Consider the following 17,060-nt stretch of genomic DNA (forward strand, 5'->3'; position numbering starts at 1 on the left):
GCCCAAGAGCCAGCGCTGTCCGAAGATGTCTCCGTGGTGATGTGGCCGGCATGACTCAATGCCAAAGGCGCACGGAACGTTGTTACCTTCCCACCAAAGGTGGTCCCTATTTTTCTACTTGCATTTTTAACGTGCTTTCAAACTGCTAGGTTGGCAGAAGCTGGAATAAGTAACGGGGAGCTCACCCTGTTACACGGCACTAGGGATTCGAACCGCTGAACTGCCGACCTTCTGATCGACAAGTTCAGCGTCTTAGCCACTGAGCCACCGCATCCCTTTTCAACGACTCTCTAAAAGAATGCACATGACCAGCTGTCTGCAAGGAATATAAATCCTTCCATTCCCCACCATCCAGTCAAGAGCTGAAGAAGCTTCTTGAAGGAGAAGCGAAAGGTCTTCAAAGAAAAACAAAGAAAGTTGAGTTGTCTTTTGAAAAAAAAAGCACCTTTGGGACAACCATGACCTGGACGACCGACAATCTCCACGGATGTGTCCGGCAATAGCGTGTCTTTGGATTTATTGGGTTTTCCTGCCACTTTGGGTCTGCATCAATTCAGTAACGATTCCATCACCCGTTCAATAATAATAATAATAATAAAGCAGATATTTTAAAGATTATTGTCGGGGTCCTTTTTTGGATTCTGGAAATGTCAAAAGCCAAGCAGAGGAAAGGACACCCCCAGCAAAATCAACGAAGCAGAATCCCATCTCTCCCCCGAGACGCTGCTTGGAGGCGACTTCCTAGCTTGGTCGGCCCGAGTTTTTTCCAGCCGAATTCACCTTTTCCATCAAAAGGAGGATGTGCTCGGCGAATTCCCGAACTGCCCCGCGGCCGCCATTGGACCTGCAGATGTAGCTTGCCGCTTTCTGTGCAGCCGGACATGCGTCCGCAGGGACGGAGCTCATGCTGGCTTTCTTCAGACACTCCACATCTGAGTCTTCATTTCCTGTGGGTGATGGGGGGGGGGAGAAAAAAAAAGCATCTTCGGTGAACGATCACAGCCTTTTGTTAAAAAAAAAAATTGGTTAAATATTGTTAGGGTCGTTTCTGAGGTAATTGGGGGGAAAAAAAATGGCGGGATTGCAAATCAAGGCCCGGGTTCTTAAAATCCTTGAGCTGTCATCGTTCTAAAAATTGATTTGGAATATAAAAGATTCTGTCCATCTTTTAGCGCATTCTAAAATCTTATGTATTAGACAGATTAACGAAAGAAATTAAGGAAAAAGAAGAGACAGAATATTATAGAATATGGAATAAATGGTATAATTAGCTCAAGGCTAACAATAAAGAACAATAACTATGAGGAGAGAAAAATAGAAGTACCAAATAGAGATGTATCAGATGTGCGGAGTGGAATAAAAATGTACATAATATGAAGGTAGAAATGTACAATAGTAAAGAGATAACTAAAATGTATAGTTCTCTATAGGGGAAAAGGAAAAAAAAGAGGGGGGAAAAAGGACCCAAGGTCATGTGATCCTCTTTTGCGACCTTCGGACAGGTAAGGTCAATGGGGAAACCAGATTCACTTAATAACCGGGTGACTAACTTATCAACTGCAGTGATTCACTTAACAACGGTGGCAAGACAAGTCGTAACAAGGGGCAAAACTCACTTAACAGAACATGTTGGGCTCGATTATGGTTGTAAGTCGAGGACTACCTGTGCTCTTTTTCTGCTTCCAATGATTGAGAGAAGCTCAAAAACCATCCGCCGGGGAAATAATAAAGTAGCTGAAGCATAAAGTAGGAAAATGGAAATCTCGTCCGCAGAGGAAGCCAACTTTTCAGAAACTTCCAGCAGAGCCTTAGTCAACGAAATCAGCAACAGCATTCGGAAAAGACCTCACCTAAGTACGCAACCTCCTTCCAGCACAGCCCCATGGACTTCCGCCATTTCTCCACGACACCCAGCTTGTCTATCACCCCGACTTCCACGGTACAGCCCAACTTCGAGGTCAAGAGCGCCTTGGTGGAACAGTCCCTCTCGGAGATCAGCCGCACCTGGACAAACAAAAGGCTGTTACAAGTGCTGGCAGAGGATCAGCACCTTTGTAGATCAGGGTTTGAACCGTGGGCTCCTTGGTGCTCTCTGAGCTTGGTTGTTTTCTTGCAAGACGTTTCATTACCAAACTAGGTAATGTTGTCAGTGCCAAGAAAAACTTCATGTGCATTAAAGCACTGCCGGCCGCCGGCCCCTCCAGCAACCGTATCAGATGAGCAGGGAGCGTGGATGTCAGGGCCAGCATCAAGGCAACCTGAGAGATCTGAGGGGGAAGAAGGAATGGGGCTATCACAGAAAGACAGAGGCGGAGCCTGGGCCGTCCGTCAGCCCTCAGGTGGAGAGTCAACAGCTCCCAGGTCTAGAGGGGGCTGATGAGGAAGAGGAGGAACAGCTGGGTCCAGTGCCTGACGCACGGATGTGCAGAAGGCAGAGGAAAGGAGAGCAGCGGGAATCTATGGGCCGGTCCTTGGGACAGAAGAGCCACCGCTGCTAGCAAAGCCCCATCCTAGCTCTGGGGATAAAAGACAGGGGGGTGGCAGATGAATAGATGTGGCAGACAACTATTCATCTCCCTGCTGGTCAGCCATTGATGGCCTGCACTTCCGAATCCTGTCTGGAAATTATCAGAATTCTTCTTGGAATCTGTAGCGCCTTCTGAGCATGTGTGTGTGTGTGTGTGTGTGTGTGTGTGTGTGTGTGTGTGTGTGTCTGCTGCTGGAAGAAAGGGAGCGCACCTTCCAGGACTTCCTTTGCAAGTGTGGGAAGAGAGAAAGAAAGACTCAGGGGTGGGATTTAGCCGGTTCGTCCCGGTTTGGGCGAATCGGTAATTGTGACCTGCGGGTGGTTTTGGAACGCCTAGGTCAGGACAGTTTGTCTCCTGCAAACTCCACTCCCCTTTCGCTCCTCTTTTATGGGAGGGGCCATTCATCGTCCACCTGTGGCCTTACTCCCAAGTCGACCTTTGTTCTTTAGCTGTTCCCTTCGTCTGGCAACTCTGTGCATGCGCACACTGGGAATAGGCTCCAGCTGTTCGTCTGCCTCACTGATGTCTGACTATGAAGGCAGCTGATAACTGGCATCCGGCCCTGGCCCTCTCTCTGCCTCCGATGCAGAGCCCTCATCAGAGCCTTCCCCAGACTCCAGGACTGGCCCATTTTCCTCCCCAACCTCCTCACTGTCCGAATCTGCTGTCAGCTCCGCTGGCGGGCCACAACAGTTTTTAAGATTTTAATAGTAATGTATGTTTTTGAATTGTGAGCTACCCAGAGTTGTTTGCTGAGATGGGCAGTTACAAAAGTCAGTCAATCAATCAATCAATCAATCAATCAAACAAACAAACAAACAAACAACTTTGCTAAGTCCTTTCCTTTACTCTCAAGCAACAGATTCATGTTCTGACATTTTGGCCTCCCCCATGAAAACTAAAAGCCTACCTTCTTTCCAATAAAAGGCAAAGAAATGTTGATACATCCCTATTCTAAAAATCCATCCCCAAAGACAAGAGTTAAGATGTACCTCTACGCCTCTTTTCTGAAGCTGATTGATGCCAACCGCATCTCTGACATCATAGGAAACCATCTCTTTCCCATCTTCGGAGATGTAGAGGTGGCCGGTGGTGAGGCATCCGTCGATGGTACATACCAGAAGCTTCACTTCCTTTAAGGTCTCTTTCCCAAAGTAGCCATATCTGGAAGTATGGTTTACAGTCATGGAAAAAGAGGGGAGGAACCAGTGGTGAAATCCAATTTTTTTTTACTACCGGTTCGGTGGGCGTGGCTTGGTGGGCATGGTGTGGCTTGGTGGGCGTGGCAGGGGAAGGATACTGCAAAATCTCCATTCCCACCCCACTCCAGGGGAAGGATACTGCAAAATCCCCATTCCTGGGGGAAGGATATTGCAAAATCTCCATTCCCACCCCACTCCTGGGGCCAGCCAGAGGTGGTATTTGCCGGTTCTCTGAACTACTCAAAATTTCCACTTCTTATCCTCCAGAACCTGTCAGAACCTGCTGGATTTCACCCCTGTCGTAAGGTAATATTTATTGCTTGGGGTTTGTCTGTGTTCCTCTTTATTGGGATATTTTTACGACATTGGGTAATGAAACGTCTGCAACAAAACAACCAGGCTCAAGAGAGCACCAAGGACTCTGGCAAAGGTACCTGCTGATGGTATACCCTAGCACTATGAGATTTCTCAAAGGAGGAGAACATCACCGCCACCCTCCGAGAAAGCCAGTTTCTCTGTTCACCTTAGGACCCGTTGCTCCGCGATAGGCCAATCTATATCAACATCGATGTCCACGCTGTGCTCAGCTCGCATTTCGTAGTATGCCATTTTCCCACCCTAAATAAAAATGAAAGCATGGGTCAGTCACAATCTTGCCCACACCAGGGGGCACATCCTGAACTCCACAGGGGTTATGTACAGGCACAAGTCTGCAGAGGAGAGCCAGAAATTGCATTCCAGCCCAATTTGCAGGCAAATCTCCTTTTTTCTCCCCCTTTTAGAACGTTATGGAGTAAAAGACCTGTGACCATTTTATATACCCTGAAACTGTGAAAGATCATGGGTCTGGCTAGAGAATCGCCCGAACCCTGCTGAACCACCAGGAGCCCACCCCTGGACGTAGCACTATAGCAATAGCACTTAGATTTATATACCGCTTCATAATGTTTTATAGCCCCTCTCTAAGTGGCTTACAGAGTCAGCCTATTGCCCCCAACAATCTGGGTCTTCACTTTACCAACCTTGGACGGATGGAAGGTTGAGTCAACCCTGATCGAACTCCTGGCAGTGGCCAAATTCAGCCTGCAATACTGCGTTGCAGCCACTGTGCCACCATGGCTCAAGATTTACATTATAGATCATTAGCTTCTAAATCCAGTAAGACTCAGAATATACAATAGTCATAGGAATTTCTATTTCAGTTAAAAAGAAAATACATAGCCAGTAAGGAAGTGTTATAAACTGGAAGGGAGACATAATTTTAAAAAGCATATATTTTGTTTTGGAGGATTCCTTAAAGAAAAGTATTTATGCCATTATGCTGTTGCTGTTTACCTCTCCTAGTCTGAGAAGCTTCTACCCTGTTTCCCTGAAAATAAGAGTCGACTGGAAAATAAGCCCTAGCATGATTTTTCAGGATGCTTGTAATAATTCAATTTTATTTATTGATTAGCCCTTTGGGCCATATCAAGTATGCTTGTAATATAAACCCTACCCCAAAAATAAGCCCCAGTTAAGATTGCCAGCCAGATGAACATTTAGTACTGTACTTCCCCGAAAATAAGCCCTAATTGGAAAATAAGCCCTAATGTGTCTTCTGGAGGAAAAATTAATATAAGACCCAGTCTTATTTTCAGGAAAACATGTTAGATTTTCTACTACAGACTTCTTCCTTCAAGTTTCCACCCTATCAAAAACAGAAAAGATGTGCTGACCTTACTGCCCCAAAATCCAGAAGTCCAAAACTTAACAAATCTTGTGTCAATTCCTACAAATAAGTGATAACTAGGAACCATGTAGGAACAGGGCTGGGCAAGTGATCGAAGCCCCATCCGCGAATATGCAGAATCCAGGCAGTGCGTGAAACAACACACTCTGAGTCCAACGGAAAAACTGCCCTCTATGAAACTGGTCCCTGGATCCCAAAAGATTGGAGGCCGCTGGTCTAACAAATGGAGAAAGTTCTAATGAAGGAAAATCTAATTAAACCAATACATCCAATCTAAAGAAGAGTGGGCAAGAAATATGCACACAATATTCCAAACAACTCACTATGATTGGTCTAGTTCAACTATTTCCTTATTAGTCTTTCTTCCTTAAATAAGATCTTGGATTTAACAAGATTAGGGCTCACTGCAGTAAGAATGAACAGAAAAAGATCATCTGGATTTCCTATCTGGATGTTGATAGTCCTTCCTTCCTCTTATTCCTCATATTCCTCACCTTTCCTATATTGTTTATTGGTAAGGAATGCCACCACCAGCTTTTTCTAATCCTTTTTAAGTTTGCATAGTTTAAGCCTTATAAAAAACATACCAATCAATCGTCCTTCCTTTCTTCCTCTCTCCCTCCCTTTTCCTTCCTTCCTTCCCTCTCTCCCTCCCTCCCTCTCCCCCTTCCTCCCTCCTTTTCCTTCTTCCTTCCTTCCTTCCTTCCCTCTCCCTCCCTCTCTCTGCTTTTTATCTTTCCTTCTTTCCTTCCTTCCTTCCTTCCATCCATCCATCCATCCATTTCTTTGTTCCTCTCTGATATTTTGGTTCTACTTAAGAAACAATAAATTATCTACTTCTTAAATTCACCTTAACACTCTGGGTGGAATAATAATAATAATAATTCATACCAGCTGTGCTTCTGCATCAATAATAGTAAATAGGAAAATCTGTTTAGGAAAAACAAAATATAAATCCAATCTACTATGGCCTTTCAGCTGGGGTGGATTTACCAACATTTTAGGTGGCACAGTTGATTCATGCTACAGCAGTGTTTCCCAAACTTGACCCTTTGAAGATGTATGGACTTCAACTCCCAGAATTCCTCAACCAGGCATACTGGTTGGGGAATTCTGGGAATTGAAGTCCATGCATCTTAAAATAGCCAAGTTTGGGAAACACTGTGCTACAGCTAGGAATGTAAAACAGAAAGACAATCTGGAGAGCAATTCCAGGGAAGTAGGACTGAAAGTCTCCCTTCCTCTTCTATTTTTTTAATTTAAAAATCAACTCTATCAGCAAACTGGTTTTGAGGGTCAAACCACCCCTTACAGGAGGACTTTAAGAAAGAAAGAAAAAAAAACTGAGGGAAAAAATTCAGCCAGTTCCTAAATCGGAGCTATTAAAGGATAGCATCGAAAGAATTGAATAACTTTTTCAGAAGCCCAACTTGGAAGTGCTACGGCAAAAGAAGGACAAACAGCACTGGCGTACCCACCTGCAAATACCCCTTTTCAATTAAGGCCCTTTTGGCAAAGTAAAACGATCCGTTTTCATACAGTTCACCATCCCAGTCCTGTCGCCGAGGGCGCTTGGCCGGATTCAGATTTTGTGGGACGGTCACTTCACAGACTGTTAAAGGAACGGGGGGGGGGGGGGGGCGGGGGAGAGAAAGATGAATTTGGTGTCATTGGAATTCGAAATAACTCTGTGCTGTCCTGCTCACTCTCACACACACCTAAGTGTAGTTTAGTGCAGGGGTCTCCAACCTGGGCAACTTTAAGACTTGTGGACTTCAACTCCCAGAGTTCCTCAGCCAGCTTTCCACAAGTCTTAAAGTTGCCCAGGTTGGAGACCCCTGGTTTAGTGAGTTTATTGATATTCCCCAACAATTCCCTTCACCAAAAACCCAGAACTGTCCCAATTAGACAGAGCCTGGTGGCGCAGCGGACTAAACTGCTGCTGTTAAAGTAGCACTTAGCTGCCAGCTGCCTGCAATTACTGCGAGTTCAATTCTCACCAGGCTCAAGGTTGACTCAGCCTTCCATCCTTCCGAGGTAGGTAAAATGAGGACCCGGATTGTGGGGGCAATAAGCTGACTTTGTATAAAATAGAACACCGCTCGGGGGACCCCAAAAAGCCCTACTAAGCAGGTATATACAAAAGTATGAAGGCTATTGCTTAATGCATTGTAAGCCGCCCTGAGTCTCCGGAGAAGGGCGGCATATATAAATCGAACTAATAAATAAGTAATAAATAAATAAATAAATAAATAAATAAATAAATAAATAAATAAATAAAGTCCAGCCACAAGCAGACCAACGCTAGTTCACAGAACAATGGCCAAAGAATCCACAAGGCACTTGAAAGTTTCTCATTAAACCCAGTGTTGTGGCCCACCGGCAGCCAGCAGAGCTGGCAGCAGAGTCAGACAGTGGGGAGGTTGTGGAGGAACTTGGGCCAGTCCTGGGGGCTGGGGAAAGCTGGGACGAGGGCTCTGCGTTGGAGGCAAAGAGGAAGTTAGCAGCGAGGCAGAGGAACAGCTGAAGCCTGTTCCCAGTGTGTGCATACGCAGAGCTGCTAGAAGACAAGAACAACTCAGAAAGCAGGGTCGACTCGGGAGTAAAGCCACACCTTGGAGGTGATTGGCCCCTCCCATAGGACATAAAAGAGGAGTGAACAGGGAGGGAGCTTTTGCAAGAAACCATTCATTCGTTCCGTGACTCTGAGAGACTCTATGCCGCGTTTTGCCTTCTACTGCAGTTGGAAACAAGTTACGTGGCAGCTTGCCAAACGAGATAAGGTGTGTTGAGAAATATTCCTCTGAAAAACCGTTCGGACAAACTTTGTTGACTCGGTATGAACGTAATTCACAGTCTGTGTAAACAAAAGAGGTTTTGACCGTAATTCCTGCCTCCTGCTTGTTAAGGGAGCCTAAGTCAGAACAACCACCAGGCAAACTTAAATCCACAACACGAAAGGCTTCAATGAGAGGTTTTCTCTGGCAAGAAAAGTCCAGAGTTCCCAAGGCACAATCCAAATCAAGGCACGGGAGGCAGGAATCACAACAACCAGAAAACACACAGCTGGGAAACAAACATGTTGTTCCCAGCATCACTTCTATTTTCTCTGCTGTGCTAAGTAACCAGCTTGCGGTGTAGCTCATCAAGAAGAGCAAGGCTGCCTCCTCACAAGTAATCTGGCTGACCTGCTCCTGCCTTTTCTCTGCCTTACGTGTTCTTGGATCAGGTACAGAAGGCAATTCCTCTTCCTCATCCCTGACCGGCTGCAGCTGCACGTTTGCCCCCACCTGGAGCTTCAGGATAATTCTGCTGCAGCTGCATTTCAGCCAAATCCCTCACAGGCAGCTGCTTGGAGCCGTCAATCAACTCAGCTCCTGACATGTCAGGAACTGGTTCATCCTCCCCCGAGCTGACTTCTAGAGACATATCTGGGGAAGCATCCGAGGGGGGTGGGGAAATCATCACAACCACCCTGATTTTTTCAAAGGGAAGCAACATACTGTCCCAGCAGAGACACACGCTATCAAGTTCAAAGCACGCTTATGCAGTTGCAACTATTATCGCTTCTCAGCTTGCCAACAAACTAGTGGGGAGGGAAGGGGGAAATGGAATGTAGGCTCCAGGCCTCAAGAAGGCAAACCGTGAGAGCCAAGGACACTTTTAGCAGGTGGCTAAAATCCTCAGAGACATTTTCTCATAACAATTCAATGACATTCAACTGAACAATGGGACCTGCACTAATAGGGGGAGGGAGAATTTAATTATAGGGGATTGCGCGGGAATTAGTTAGAGCTGGTTTTGCCTTAATCAGTGCCGAAATGACGTACTCAATAAAGTTTTGCGTAAAGAGATTGGATCGTCTCGAAAGTGCTTGCTCGGTTGGGTTCGTCGGTCGGAATCGTGACACACGCCTTGCTGGTTAAAAGGTCCCTGCACCAATCTCTGGCCTTTCCAAGTAAGAGAATCTCAGGCAGCAGAAAGACCCTGGCCCAAACTCTTGGGGTGCTAACAACCAGCTGAGTAGACTATACTGAGATGGTTTGTATTTAAAAATAAAGGTAAAGGTTTCCCGTCCAGTCATTTCTGACTCTAGGGCAGGGGTATCAAACTCAAGGCCTGCGGGCCAGATGTGGCCCGCAGGGTTCTTAGATCTGGTCCGCAGGCCTGCCCTGGAAACAGTGAAGGATCGGCCCTGCCAACAAAAACAGAGCTCGGGAGGGCCACTCCGTTTTCACTGGCAGAGGGCTGCAGGAGGATCTCTCCCAGCCCAGCCCCGCCCAGACCACCACAGGTGACGTCCAACTGGCCACACACCTCTGGCCACGCCCCCCCAGCCCCCTGAGGTCAAACACAACCCTGATGTGGCCCTCAATGAAATCGAGTTTGATCACCCCTGCTCTAGGGGAACGGTGATCATCTCCATTTCTTAGCCGAAGAAGCCGGCTTGTTCGAGGCCGATAGAAGGTTGATGTGAATAGGTACCTATCTGAAGTTTTTATAAGCAATAATATCCAGCCCCCTCTTTTACCTCCTTTTTTAATTTCACTCCATCTGAACTGGTGCCGCCGCACGACTGAAAAGACCGAGTCGAAGCCATCCTCACGGATCATTTTGACGACTTTGATGAGGTCGGTGGGATGCAGGCAAGGGGAAGTTGCTTGAATGTTTCCTACGACGTCAACCTCTGGAGAAACGAGAGAAAAACACGGAGGAGATAAGGAGCTTCTAGGCTGCAGTTTGGTTCAAACTATGTGTAGTCCTCGACTTACGATCACAATGGAGCCCAAGCTTTCTGTTACTAAGCGAGGCATTTGTTAAGTGAGTTTTGCCCCATTTTATGACCTTCCTTGCCACAGTTGTTAACTGAATCACAGAGTTGGAAGGGACCTTGGAGGTCTTCTAGTCCAACCCCCTGCTCAAACAGGAGACCCTGTACCATTTCTGACAAATGGTTGTCCAATCTCTTCTTGAAAACCTCCAGTGTTGGAGCATCCACAACTTCTGGAGGCAAGTTGTTCCACTGATTAATTGTTCTCACTGTCAGGAAATTTCTCCTTAGTTCTAGTTTGTTTCTCTCTTTGTTTAGTGTCCATCTACTGTTTCTTGTCCTGCAGAACATCTAGATTCAGTCACAGTTTTGTTCCATATAGCATCAACCTTGTAAACTTGGATTTTTCGTCGGGCCCTGAAGACCCATTTATTTCAACTAGCTGGGCTGGCTTGAGTTAAATTTTAAATTGATTTTAAATTGGGTTGTTTTAATTTACGGCCAAAATATTTAATTATTTTAAACTGCTTTTAAATTTTGTATGTTCTGTTTTTTACTTTGGCTGTTCACCACCCTGAGTCCTATTTGGAGAAGGGCGGTATAGAAATAGGAACAAATAAATAAATAAACTCTCAAGTTTCCTTTTTCCGCTACGTATTCAAAATGGACAATCATTAATATATATGTGTGTACGCACGTGTGTGTGTATGGTGCAGGCATATATTTATCTATGTATAGAGCATGTGTATATGTGTGTTATATATGTGTTTGGGTAGATATACACTTTCTGTTGTGGCCTGCCAGTGGCCAGCAGAGCTGGTGGCAGATTCAGACAGTGAGGAGGTTGGGGAGGAACATGGACCAGTCCTGGAGTCTGGGGAAAGCTCGGATGAGGGCTCTGTGTCAGAGGCAGAGAGGCGGCCAGGGCTGTCTGACAGTTATACCGAGTCGGATATCAGTGGGGCAGAAGAACAGCTGGAGCCTGTTGTTCTGTCCCCGTTCCACTCACGCACCCCCACAGGCAGCCCGGAGTTAATAAGCCACACGACAAAATTCTTTGAAGATAAAGCTGGCAGCAACCCAGTGGCTAGCTGCCAATTCAGACTTTACTCACACAAAACAAAGATTAGACTGCAAGCATTCCGATAAAGCAGGCAAAGTTTCAGCAATACAAGGATTAGTCCAAATGCAGTCTGACAAGGCAGGCAGAAGTCCAGTAACACAGAGATCATGGATTAGTTCTAGTTTTTGCTTGTCACAAACTGAACCGGCCACCACACCCACATTTATACCCTGTGGGGTGTGGTCCAGTGACTCAGCTAATCTCTGGCGCGCCTTCCCCTCTGCTGTGCACGCTTCTCCCTGCGCCTCTGTCGAGGGTCCAGCCAGCACTTATCTTCCTCGTGGCTGTCCACCTGTGGCTGCGGGGACGTGCTTGGCTCTGAGCCTATCTTTTGGCCTTCGGTGTCCTCCGGAGGCATTGCCAGAGAGGGGGGTCCTGGAGAGGGAGGCCTTGCCAACTCCTCCCCCTCACTCTCAGAGTCTGCATCTGTCGATAGCCCAGGCTCAGGCAACCGAGCCACAACACCTGTTCCCAATGTGCACATGCACAGAGCTGCTAGGAGAAGGGAACAGCTAAGGAACAAGGGTCGACTCAGAAGTAAAGCCACAGGTGGATGGTGAATGGCCCCTCCCATAGGGAATAAAGAGGAGCGAAAGGGGAGGGGAGTTTGCAGGAGACAATTAGTTCAATCCATTAAGGTGAAGATCTGTTCCTGACTTCTTGCCAAGTAATTGCTGCTACAGCGTGTGGCGTTTGGAAGATATCGGCCTGACAACTCTCCAAGCCTGGTCTGTAGTTGTGAAATCTCATGAAAGACTGTTTTGCCGGGACTTTGCTGGAGAGGAATTTCCCTTTAACCTAAATAAAAGAGGCTTTATCAGGACAAGGAGTCTGCTTCATGCTCTTGGGAAGCCTAGGTCAGAACACTTTCTCTTGAGAGCAGGCAACAGAATTTCATTTTTAATGTGGGCTGATGTGCTCGCAGTAAAAAAATGACAATAAAGTTATCTCATCTCATCTCATCGCATCGCATCTCATCTCATCTCGCCTTGGAGAATAGGTTGAACCCCCCCCCCATCTTTCTGCAGACTCTCAAATATCAGAATCCTGCAATCATATTCAACTAGACATACCTGTATTCAAATCCAGAGAATGAACGAACGCTAAAAGAGCTCCCAAAAAGCAATACTTAAAAACAAAAAACAGTTTGTCAGCACCAACCTACCCTCGTGATATTGGAGAAACTCCACAATGGTGTCCAAAGAGGTAGAAGAATCTTTAGACACTTCAGAGCTCCTCCGATGCACCTGAGCTCCAAACTGCTTGGCAATTTTCTCAATTTCATCGTGATCTGTGGAAATCCATACACTGTGGATAGACAGAGGGAGCAGCAACGTTGTTGCCCGTTAGGAAAGTTGTGACACAACACGACAAGCCTTGAAGATACGAATCAATTCTTTATCTCGTATTCCACCCCCCCCCCCAAATCTTTTTTGGAAAAGCGAACAGTAACCATTCTTTTCAACCAAAGACTTTTAGGAAAAATCACTAGGGTTTGGCCTCAATGTTCAAATCTATAAAATGGGCATATCAAGTTTGCAAATGGAAAGATTGTGCAACACTTCAGATTTGGAGACAAAAAAAAGGGTCACTGAAGGATATTAGGGCATACATCTAGCACCCTCTGAAAAGCTGTAAGGCTGCTGCATTTTTTTTGTCTCTAAAGCATATATTTACTGCAGTGGATTCCAGAAAAAGGCAAGTTTAATTTAAGTTGGACAGACTGATCCTATCTTTCTGCCCACATATGCTTTGAAATACCCTTTACCCAGGGGTGAAACGCTCCCGGTTCAGACCGTATCGCCTGATCCAGTAGCGATGGCGGCGGGTGGTTTGGAGAACCGGTAGCAAAAATCCCTGTGGCTGCCCCCCATGCCCAGCTGAGCTGCGCGATCATCAGAGGCTTTTTTTTTTAACTTTTAAAAGCATTTTTTCTATAACCTTTTCGGCTGAAAAAATGCTTTTAAAAGTAAAAAAAAAAAAAGCCTCTGATGATCGCGCAGCTCAGCAGACGATCCCAGCTGAGTTGCCTGATCGTCAGAGGCTTTTAGAAGTAAAAAAAAAAAAGTTGGCCACGCCCACAGTCACATTAACCCTCCCCCCACCAAGCCACGCCCACAGAACTGGTAGTAACAAATTTTACATTTCACCACTGCCTGGGATCATGTGGTCACCATTAGTAACCTTTCCAGTTGACTTCCTGCAAGCAAAGTCAGTGGGGAAAGCCCGATTCATTTCATCACCGCATGATTCACTTAGCAACGGTGGCCAAAAAAAGTCATAACATGGAGCAAAATCACTTAATAGCTGTCTTACTTAACAGCAGAAAATTTGGACTCCATTGTGGTCCTTAAGTCAAGGACTACCTATCTACCAAGCATATAAAGGGCGTTACCAAAAGTCAAGCCTCACAATTGATTATAGAAATTTCATTCATTTGAATTGATTGCCATTTTTTTTTTAATAAAACAAAATTCTTTTTAACAGGTCACACACCAAAACTGGAATGGAAAGGACGATTTTCTCAGCTTTGCTGACCTATGGCTGCCCAATTCCGTGCAGCTTGTATTTAAAAATCCCCCTCAAAGAGCCTCCGTGGTGCAGCGGACTAAAGTGCTGTTAAGTGCTAGCACTTAGTTGCCAGCTGCCTGCAATTAGTGCAAGTTCGAATCTCACCAGGCTCAAGGTTGACTCAGCCTTCCATCCTTTCGAGGTAGGTAAATTGAGGACCCGGATTGTGGGGGCAATAAGCTAACTTTGTATAAAAAAGAACACCGCTTAGGGAGGCCCCGAAAGCCCTACTAAGCAGGTATATACAAAAGTATGAAGGCTATTGCTTAACACATTGTAAGCCGCCCTGAGTCTACAGAGAAGAGTGGCATATTTATTTATTTATTTATTTATTTATTTATTTATTTATTTATTTATTTATTATTTATTTATTTTTTATTTATTTATTTATTTTTATATGCCACCCTTCTCCGGAGACTAAGGGCGACTTACAATGCGTTAAGCAATAGCCTTCATACTTTTGTATATTTTAAACAAAGTCAGCTTATTGGCCCCACAAACCAGGTCCTCATTTTACCCACCTTAGAAAGGATGGAAGGCTGAGTCGACCTTGAGCCTGGTGAGAATTGAACTCGCAGTAATTGCAGGCAGCTGGATGTTAAATGCTGCCTTAGTAGGAGGCATTAGCCTCCTACACCACTCAGGCTCCCTTTGATATATAAATTGTATATAATATATATATATATATATATATATATATATATATATATATATAAATTATATATAAATATAAAACTTTTATATATAAATTTTATATATAAATTATATATAAATTTATATATAAATTATATTCCAATATAAATTGGAATAATAATAACATCATTAAAACCCCATAAAAACCAACCTCATTGCATATGGGTTGTGCAGACCATAAATATTTGAATTGAATTGAATTGAAACCTTTCATCCCACCCGATTTGCAACATGCTATGAAATTAATAATAGACCCACATTTGCTGGAATCCGCTGGAAACTTTTTTTTTTGCAAGATATTATTTAAAAAGCCACCCCCAACCCACAGCCCATCCTAGATTTGAAACCTCCATGGATTTTCATCTTTGGATTCTGAAAGAGCGTGCTTTTTAATAACGAGAAAGCCCTGTGTTACGTTTTTAATTATGATTTGTATGAAATTCCTAAGGAAATCACAAGAAACCCGGAAGTTTCTGTTGCAGACAAAAGAACTGTAGTTTCATTTAAAAAGGGAGGGGGGGGAAGAGAAAAAAAAAAAAAGAACGTTGACACTCGCGCATGCGCAGACCTCTGGAAGGCGCCGGAGTCGAGGGCTGCCCTCAGTACCCAACCAATCAGCGGAACGCCAGCCAGGAGCTTAATGTTCTTCAGCGGGATCCCTTTGCTGCCGCCTCGAGCCAGGATCAGCGCCGCTATGTGAGGGGACCCCAAGTCGGCATCCCCCGACGGCCGGGATGAGGCGACAGCGAGCGAAGGAGAATCCCCAACTGTCGCAGCCATGGTTTGCTGACAGAATGAATATAAACCGCCCTTGCCACGTTTAAGCCCCGCCCCTCGCGCAGCCGCCCTGGGCACGCCCGCCATGAGGAATGCTGGGAGGTGGAGTTTTTATAGGCGCGGAGATTTTTAATGTTCTGCTTCAAGGCTTCCGAGGCGGTAGAGGGCGCTGTTTCTGCGCTGGTCTGCAAATGTAGTTTCGTTGGCCGATGGGAGTTAAAAAGCCAAAGGCCGTTCCAGTGGGATGCCGGGAAACGTAGTTCAATGGATGGATGGATGGAGGAATCTAAAGGGGATCTCTGCTGGGCATGAGGCCGTTCCTCTCCTCTCGAGATGCGATGGACTACAAATCCCATGTGCTGACTGAGTGTGATGGCTGTTGGAGTCCAACATATCTGGAAAGCACCTGGTCTAATGGGCTGGAGGATAAGAATCCCCGAAGTTATTATTATATATATATATTATTATATATATATATGTATGTATGTATGTATGTATGTATGTATGTATGTATGTATGTATGTATGTATGTATGTGTACATATATATATATATATAAATAAAATAAATATATATATATATTAAATAAATATTATATATATATATATATATATATATATATATGTTTATGTAAGTTTTCACGGGTATGTATGTGTGTATAGTTAATATTTCGGGTTTCTTCCCGTGTAATTGTGGATACATATTACATATTCCCGACCATACACCCGAAGCCAAACCAATAAACACATACTGGGACTCCCAACCAATCAGAATGAAAAGGTGGAGCCATCCCAGAATACCAACACCAGATTTGAAATTCCAACGTCAGTTAGTGCAAAATGACTACTGGCATAAGCCTGATGATGGCAGATGGGATTCTGCCGAAACGTCGCTTCTACCCCTTTTAGGGATATATCCACAATTACACGGGAAGAAACCCGAAATATTAACTATACACATATATATATATATATATATATATATATTTAATTATATTATATTTATTATATATATATATATATACATATTTTTTTCTTTTAGCCAGGTTTTTCCTACTAACCAAGATTTTTCTACAGCCCTAGCTCAGTGGAGTCACATCCACTCGATTCTGAGCTTTTTTCTTCTGCCAGAAGAAAACATTGAGTGGATGTGACTCCACTGAGCTAGGGCTGTAGAAAAATCTTGGTTACGTAGGAAAAACGTGACTAAAAGAAAAACAACATAAAACCTACAAAAAGTAAGAATATATTATATATATTAATATATTATAATATGCATATAAATATAATTTATTATAAATTATAATTTATTTGTATCCTTACCTTGTATTCATAATCATGTTTATACTTATATCTGTTATCTTATACGTATTTGACAAATAAATAAAATAAAAATAAATAAAGTTTCTTCAACCAGTAGAGAAATGGCATAGAGGCGTTTCACAGATGGCTTCAGAACCTAAAAGCTGGATTTTAGACTGTCCTCGCCTGGAGAAAACTTGAACCACTATCTTCCAAAGCCACTTTTCTGGATTTGTGTGATAAACAAGCTATAGAATAATCAGTTTTGCTAAGTTCAGTAGCAAGGTACAGTACGCGAGGCTAAATTGTGGTCGGCAAGTTTATATTCAGAACGTGATGTGAACATAACTCTTCCCTAATCTAATA

General features: G+C 44.4%; 1 protein-coding gene across 1 annotated transcript; it reads right to left on the reverse strand.

Annotated features, from left to right (window-relative positions):
* Positions 1 to 447: 447 nt before the first annotated feature.
* On the reverse strand, positions 448 to 15,397 carry CMAS (cytidine monophosphate N-acetylneuraminic acid synthetase). The gene is made up of 8 exons (XM_070947366.1): positions 15,186 to 15,397; positions 12,519 to 12,661; positions 9,991 to 10,146; positions 6,938 to 7,071; positions 4,254 to 4,348; positions 3,521 to 3,692; positions 1,851 to 2,004; positions 448 to 947 (listed from the first exon to the last, which is right to left on the reverse strand). The coding sequence occupies exons 1-8, from the start codon at positions 15,395 to 15,397 to the stop codon at positions 742 to 744; spliced, it is 1,272 nt and encodes a 423-aa protein (XP_070803467.1). The 3' UTR covers positions 448 to 741.
* Between the last annotated feature and the right edge of the window lie 1,663 nt (positions 15,398 to 17,060).

Source organism: Pituophis catenifer, unplaced genomic scaffold (assembly GCF_029215685.1).
Source record: "Pituophis catenifer annectens isolate HBS135680 unplaced genomic scaffold, rPitCat1.0.hap2 SCAF_7, whole genome shotgun sequence".
Taxonomy (NCBI): Eukaryota; Metazoa; Chordata; class Lepidosauria; order Squamata; family Colubridae; genus Pituophis; species Pituophis catenifer.